General features: G+C 46.2%; 1 protein-coding gene across 1 annotated transcript in view; it reads left to right on the top strand.

Moving 5' to 3' along the window:
- The window catches only part of FOXA2 (forkhead box A2), a 3,226-nt gene extending 2,201 nt beyond the window's left edge, over positions 1–1,025 (top strand). Inside the window, 2 exon segments of the mRNA XM_025202314.1 lie at positions 13–310; positions 313–1,025. Of these exon segments, the coding sequence (XP_025058099.1) occupies positions 13–310; positions 313–779 (765 nt within the window). The 3' untranslated portion in view covers positions 780–1,025.
- The last annotated feature ends 7,410 nt before the right edge of the window (positions 1,026–8,435 follow it).

Genomic DNA, 8,435 nt, shown 5'->3' with positions numbered 1-8,435 from the left:
CTCGACCCCAAGACGTACCGGCGCAGCTACACGCACGCCAAGCCGCCCGACTCCTACATCTCGCTCATCACCATGGCCATCCAGCAGTCGCCCAACAAGATGCTGACGCTGAGCGAGATATACCAGTGGATCATGGACCTCTTCCCCTTCTACCGCCAGACCCAGCAGCGCTGGCAGAACTCCATCCGCCACTCGCTCTCCTTCAACGACTGCTTCCTCAAGGTGCCGCGCTCCCCGGACAAGCCGGGCAAGGGCTCCTTCTGGACCCTGCACCCCGACTCGGGCAACATGTTCGAGAACGGCTGCTACCTGCGCCGCACTCCAGCCCCCCGCCCTGCCAGGAGCACAAGCGCGCCCTGGCCGACCTGAAGGGCAACCCGGCGCTGAGCCCCGCCGGCCAGGCACCTTCGCCCGCCCAGCAGCAGCAGCAGCAGCAGCATCACCTGCTGGCTCAGCACCACCCGGGGCTGGCGCACGAGGCGCACCTCAAGCCCGAGCACCACTACGCCTTCAACCACCCCTTCTCCATCAACAACCTGATGTCGTCCACGGAGCAGCAGCACCCCCACCACCACCCCCACCATCACCCCCACCACCACAAAATGGACCTCAAGGCATACGAACAGGTGATGCACTACTCCGGCTACGGCTCGCCCATGCCCGGCAGCCTGGCCATGGGCGCTGTAACGAACAAAAGTGGCCTAGAGTCCTCCCCACTGGCTGGAGATACTTCTTACTACCAAGGTGTGTATTCCCGACCCATCATGAACTCCTCCTAAGGCGGGCTCCCTCTTGCCACCAGCCCTCCCCCTCCCTTATTCCATCCCCTCCTCCCCATGCAAGGGAGGCCCGGACTTTGATCCTGATGATGGTAATGATTTTCGTTGGCTCCAGATGTTGTGTAATTTGGGACTTGCTAGTTCTGTGTGCTACACATCCGCCCGCAAGGAGGACAACTTCCCACCCAGCCAGCCTGACCCCAAATCCGCCTGGCTTTGGATGGGGCCCATAGACGCCCAACCACTTTAAGCAACAATTTGAATTTGGGGGGGAGGGAGAGGGAGGTGGGGGGGATTTTGTCTTGGTTTATTTGCTTCGTTGGGTTTTATTATTAATAATAATTATTATTATTTTGAGGGGGAGGGGAGGCAACCTTTTTTTTTTGGTGGTCGTCGTTGCAGGGAGTTCTAAATATATCTATTTTTTTGTGTGGAAGTGGACTGGAAAACTTATTCCGTGTGAAACCATGTTCAATTTTTAAACCGAGGACCAAAAGTCTTTGAATGCTGTAAAAAAAAAAAAAAAAAAAAAAAAAACCAAAAAAATCAAAAAAGAAAAAAAAAGAGAAAAATGGAAAAAAAAAAAAAGTCAGGCTAGATTGTTGTAATTGATACAAACGTTTGATGTTACCGGGAGAGTAAACTACTTGGATCTGATTAATTTATCGTTTCTGTATGCTTTATTTATGGCTTATAAATGTGTATTCTGGTAGCGAACAGCCAGATTTTCACAAAACTATATTAAAGTGTTATTGGCGTTTTTTTTCCCTGAATCTTTTCTTCAGATTCCTAATAATATCCCGCCCCCGCCTCACGATTTGAAACCCCAAGGTAAAATAGATAAAGTGGGGGTTCCTTTTAAACGCGGGGTAGGAACTGGAAAAAAAAAGGCAACTGGATGACAGATCTATCTGTTCTCTCTCTATGTTATAGATATTTGTATAGTCTTTAATACATATTTCTATAATCCTAAGATCTGCAGGGAGAACAGCTCTGCAAAGTATGCCAGACATATAGCCACACATATATGAAAATGACATGAAAGATGCTATGCACATATATGTGTATCTTAAATACTATGATCATATATGTGTAATGTACCTATAGCTGCAGGCTCTCCCTTTGCCTGAACAAGGGTGCTTGTGCCTCAAAGCTTGCCCAGAACAATTTTTCCAACTATTTAGTTGGTCTAATAAAAGATATCACATTTTCCAAAGAACCTTGTGTACCTATAGTTGTACATTTTACAGAGTATGCTTATATATGTATAGGTTAGATATATAATATGTATAGCTTAGAAATATAGTATGTATATCTTAGCTATTAAACCTAGATACATGAGTATGTGGGATCTTATACCCATATCTTAGCTGTAACGAAAATACCTCAGATGTTGTGCCAATATCTTAATGTATCCGCTATTATACCAGTAAATGACCTATCGTAGATATTACACTTGTATAGGAATAGCTCAGATCTTATGCCAATGTACAAATGTTAGGTACTTTATATGCCTAGGGATCATTTTTAAAGGCGCATACACTTTCGCCTGTCAAATGCTAACCGCCGAAGAACATTTTCAATGAACCCTGTCCAGGTTTTTCTCCTTTTAAAATAACCTCGCGGCGTGGAGGTTATTCCGGGATTACTAAAATCCCAGTTTTTCCCTGCCGGGCTATTCCCTCCGCCTTGATCCTTGTCCCCAACAAGTTCCTCCTTGAGCTTTGTCCCCAGCAAAGCAGCTCCCCACCTGCCATGGGGGACCGGGCAGTCCTAGCCTGCCCCAGCCACCCCGGCGCCAGGGGATGGCAGCCCAGCCCGGCTGGAGGGTCCGGGGCGGTGGAGTCCGCAGAGGCCCCGCAAGGTATCAGTGACCGTGGAGGGCAGCGCTAGTTTAGCTGGGTGACTTGGTTGAATGGAAAGCAAGCAGCCCGGAGACAATTAGTCTGATGAGAGGCGGGAGGGGCCGCCGGAGAAAAGGTGGATGCGGGTGAAGTCTGTCCGAGCTGTGATTTATAGAGCTAACAGCAGTCGCGCGTTAAGGCAGCTTCTGAGCCGTGTGGCCGGGGAGCAGGACTGGCCAGCTGTGCAACAGCAGCTGCACTGCTCACCCTCCCTCCCGCAGCCCTACCCCACTCCAAACTTAGGGCCCGATCCTGCCTCTCTTTTCCCTGTGAAAGGGTACTAGACACTTGAGTTCGGGCGGGGCGGGGCGGGGCGGGGAGGATGGAGAGAAGGGAGTCTTTTTTTGTCATCAGACTAAATCGGAGTAAATCCTGAAGGGTGCTGAGCGCATATGCAGCCGCCGGCATCAGAAACGTGCCGTGTGAGTCTGGCATATCCCAAACATTTCCAAAGGGCACATCACTGCGTTTTCACGCCTGCTGTGAACACTGGCAGTAATAATAATAAAAGCATGGATGATGTATGCACTCTGATGAAAACAGCTGGATGTGTCCCTACGCACCCGCTAGAGTGAACAGAACAACCCAGCTGTGAGTTCATATCGCACTGGCGCCCGCATGTAATCTCAAATCGCCGCCAGTCCCTCTCAGCGACAATAAAACGGTTGAATAGACCAAAAATACAATTCAGCTGCAAGGGCCCGATCACGCTGGAGTAATAAGAGTGCAGTGGAGCTGGGGTAAGACATAATAGTTTGTGAAGACCTTTCCTCAAAGTTCCTCAAAGTCTCCGCCTGCAATTAGTCTGTATATGGGTATTTAGTTATTAAGAAGAAAATAGCTCTAAAAAGAGGGAGGGGAATTATATTTTTAATTTCCAGAAATATATACATACACGTGTATCTATCGCTCAGGCATATACTGAGTATACATATAGTGTATATACATACATACAAACAATATATATATATATGCAGAGGTAAAAGGTATACACAATAACTATATTACATACACGTATTGATATAATTTGCAGTTATGAAAACGCATATATTCCCTCTTTTAGAGCTTTTTTTCCTTTATAGGTATGTGTATTTACACACCCAAACTACATATGCGTGTGTATGCACATATATGTGTATATATGTACACACACATACGCGCGCGCGCGCGCGCACACACACACACACACACACACATATATATATAGAGAGAGAGAGTTGGTGTGTCCACACAGATCTTTAATATACATATACATACATACATATATATATATATATATGTATATATGTGTGTGTGTGTGTGTGTGTGTGTATGTATACACACATATACATACATACACAGATGTATGTATGTATGTCTATACAGATGTATGTTTTTATGTATATACGTGCACACGCAGGACAACAGCTCTAAATATATTACCAGCTTCTATGACGTGTTTAAAAAATAATGGAGGTTGCAGTGAGGGTGAAAACTTCCCCATATCGGTTTAGTTATATACGAAGAAGAGAGAAACGATGATATAATCTCATAATAAGTAGCTTTTGTGCAGAATTATATATGTGTATACATACACGCTCTGCTCGTCTATATAAAACCACATTACCTATGCTGTATTGTAAACAAACGATATATGGAGTGCATGGAGCAGCAGTCGCTGGTTTTTCCAAGAGAGTTGACCCTGTTAAATGAAAGGCCTTATAACCAAGGGTTGTTTTATAAACCAAGAACGGTGTATGATATTTTAAGACCTCCTTATGCTCTGAGCCTTGCAAACCGTCCCCGAGATCTGCACCGGATTTATCTTCTTTTTTTTTCATGCAATAAACTCTTCCCCTTTCCCAACCACTTGTTGTGTTCCCACGCGTTTAAGGAGTCATAGATTCGCCGTCTCCAAAATAACATTCAAATCCTTCTTAAAATTCCGCATTGTTCGGGGGAAAAGAAGAGGAGAGGGGTAGGGGGGGGAAACCCCCCTCCAAAAACAAAACAACACTAGGATCCAGCCAGAAATCTGTCCGTCTCTATACTGCAAGGACACACACGTTGTGAACCACAGCATAAAATGTGTTTCATTATCACATAAAAGGCGCCCGTAGGGAAGGAGAATAGAAGCCGGGTGATGAGGCTGATTTGGAAACAATGGAGCACGCCAGTGATGCTCTAACCTGGTATGTTCTATATCACATGCCCATTGTTCCGCGCTAGTTGGAAACTACTTAGCTTCTCCCACCCCGCTGATCCCCAACAGATAAGATATAGTCCTGTCCGAATACAGAAAAAAGGATGTCACTGGCATGCCTGATCCTTTTTTGTTTCACATCCCCTTCCCCGCCCCCCTTCTTTTCCCGTCTTATTTCCCCTGGACACATTAAAATCCATACATCCTGGACTCAGTAGGGGGAAAAATGGATCACACGCTATTTCTTTCCCCATATCCCCGCCACTCCAAGTGCTTAAGCAACCGTGATCTGTGAATAAACAAAGTCAGTAAACAAAAAAGGGGAGAGAGAGAGAGAGAGGGAGAGAGAGAGAGAGAGAGAGAGAGAGAGCGAGCAAAAAAAAAAAAAATCTAGATTCAAATTCCAGGAGGGTAAACTTTCAACACCACGTCATACTTCAGCAAATTTACACAGATATTATATTGTGTCCCTTTCAATTTTTTTTTTCCTTTTGAGCCATTGTGCTTAACTGAATTTTATAAAGCTGATCGATATCTTGGTAAAATATTCATTTTTAAACTAGCGGGCAGTGAAATCTTTGCTTTGTGCTAAAGTCAACAGTAGCACAGTTTGAGCTCAAATAAATGCTGTGATGCCTCCGCTCCAAGCAGTTGGTCGCGTCTCGCTAATGCTGGATTGTCATCGCCTTCAAATGCGCAGCTCAGGGGGGCATCAGGTAGGTGGATTCCGTGCCTATATCTATACCTATCTCTATCTGTTTTAGAAATTCCCATCTTCAGCTCCCCATTAAAGGAGCGAGCATCTCTTGCTTCCAATTAAAGCCAGAGGGAGAAACACTTTCCAGGCTGCAAGAGGGGAGGGTGCAAGATCAGTTCAAGGGGGCTTTTTGATCCTCTCTGAAGTTCTTGGAGTGAAACTGGATCGGTTGCAACTGGTTGAGGACCAAGATTTGGATCCCGGTGGCTGGGGACAGAGGCGAGGCAGCCTAGTTATTATTATGAGTAGCAAGCAGTGTTATCTTCTTATTATTATTTATAATAAAAGATGCGTGTTTGGGAGGAGGTAAAACTTCCTACTGGTAAAAATAAAGTGAGAAAAAAGGGAGGGGGTGTGTGTGAAAAAAATAGGCAAATGCAGTAAAGAAATAGCGGGACCAGCATTTGGCAGAGAGCTTGCTGCACTTCCATCCAGCACTGTCCAGGTCAGTACAGAAACGGATTTCCTAGAGATCAGTCCACTGAAAGTTCACTAGTTTCCCCTCGCGTTTTGGTAGGCGAGCGGGGTTTTATGATGATGCTGATGATTATTTTTAGTGGTAAATCAAGGAGAGAGTTAATTCCCGGGGAATGCGGATCGCGATCGCCCAGGCGATTCTTTCGAGGTCGATTCCGGACTCTTTGGCTAATATAACCTTGCGTTTTTTCTCCTGGCCGGGACACACCAAATCATTTTTATCTGCACGTCCCAGCGACCTCATCCCCTGTGCCCCCCGCTAGGAGTGCCTCACTGTGCTATCCTGAACGCACGTTTCCTGAATGAAAGTCTTAAAGGGAAAATCAGATCGCGCATTTACATATGAATTCCTGTAACCTGCCAGTTTATGAAACTTCAAGCCAGGAGCAGCCCTGCATGCAGGAGCAGAGATGCCTCCGCAGGCGCTCAGCCTCAGACACGGGTGATGGCTCGCTCTCCCGAAGTCCTCCGGGATATTCCCTGTTTTTTTCCGAGGGATGAGCGCCCAGATCCCCTCTTCTGTCTGTGAACATTGTCATATCCATTACATGGGAAAGAAGAAACCGCTGTACCCGAGTTTGAAGGTGCCACACACTCAAAAGGGAACACACTAAAAGTTCACCTGAAGGAAGATATTTGGTGAGGCTGCTCGGGAAAAAATAGCATAATATCGGATAGCATTCTCCAGTAAAGAGAAGCCTGTGTTATAGCCAGGGCTCTGACCGCAAAGCTCTGCTGGCATTTAATAGCTGGATAGTATGTGCACTCATAGAGCAAACAGAAGTGATGACCATTAACAAATCTGTGTACCGAGAAAATAAAATCCTGTGATAGATAGATAGATAGATCCAATGTGTATATGTCTGTGGGTTTGTAAATATCCAGTGGATATATCCAGTGTCCAGTGTGTGTGTACATATACAGGATACACACACACAGACATATTGTATGTACAGTGTGTATATCCAATAATATATATTCTATAATAATATAATATATCCATATATACACATATATAGTGTATATATCCAATAATCAGTATGTTTGTACACAGACAGGATGCACACACATATGTGTGTGTTTATGTATATGTATATATGCGTGTGTATGTGCACCACAGACGTGCACCACACACACACACACACACACACACAGAATATTGGATATATATACCCAATATATACATATACGTGTGTGTTTAATACAGACACACACACATACCTATCGCCAGGGAATATTAATATACTGTATGAATATGTCCAATCTAATCCAATATATATACATCTGTATCTCCCGGAGCGATGGGTTTCAGACTGATGGGATGCTTTCATGAGGTGGTTCTATGTCTTGTGTGTGCATGTGTGTGCAATTGAGATGTATTCTCCATGTAATTTCGGAACAGCAGGCTTTAGTATCATGCTTAAGGGAAGGACGGTGAGAGGGAGTAAGGTTTCTCCCCGCTTCCGGGCCCTTTCCACACCAGAATTACTCTTCTCCTCTACCAAGGTGGCAGGCAGGACGATACGGTTTGGAAAATGGCAAAGAGATTTTCCTCCGACCCTGTCGCGTGAGGAGGCAATTAATAATTTCCCACATTAGGAGGGAAAGGAGCGGCGGGTGTCTTTCCATTTCCCCTCCATCTGAGTGACGTGACAGGTTATATTTCCCGAACAAGATGGGATTGCGGCAGGACACACAGCGGGGCTAATGGTTTTTCAATAATTAATAACCCTCTATCCCGCTAGTAATGCAGCGCCTCCGATTTGTCAATTACTTGTCATTAAACGAGTGTCTGGCCACCTACTTCCCCGCGGAAGCTCTGGGATGAAGGGGAGGTGGGGGGGGCGTACTGGGGGAAAGAGCTTGTCTAGCCCAGCCCAGGTCTAAATGAACCAGGGAATGGCCTTTTGTGCTATCTAAAAGTGCAGCTTCGCCATGCCCTGGCCAGGAAGCCAGCGGTTTAAAGAGATTTAATCTGCCAAATGGCCAATTTCTGAGCGCGATCTTTATCCCCGCGGATGATCCAACTTCCCGCGTTGGTTTTTATGGAAGGGAGGGGTGTGTGTGTGTGTGTGGTGGGGGGGAGGGGGAAATCCTTCTGTTTGCCCAGAGCCGGACAAGAAACTCAGGGTAAGTCCCCCTCGCAGGTCATCCCGGCGCCCTTAACCAGGGATGTTCCCCGGAGGAGGGTCCTGGGACCACCCCGGCCAGCATCCTTCCTCTGGAGGTGCAGTGTTTGCCATCTCCCTCCTCCCCCCCAATTAATGCGAGGTTTTGCAGCCGCGGGATGGATGGGGCTAGTTCACCGGGGATGGGCACCCAGGCCTCTCAGACAG

Source organism: Alligator sinensis, unplaced genomic scaffold, assembly GCF_000455745.1.
Source record: "Alligator sinensis unplaced genomic scaffold, ASM45574v1 scaffold140_1, whole genome shotgun sequence".
In the NCBI taxonomy this organism is placed as follows: domain Eukaryota; kingdom Metazoa; phylum Chordata; order Crocodylia; family Alligatoridae; genus Alligator; species Alligator sinensis.
Note: the sequence above shows the minus strand (reverse complement) of the source record. Positions and strands in the feature narration are given on the sequence as shown.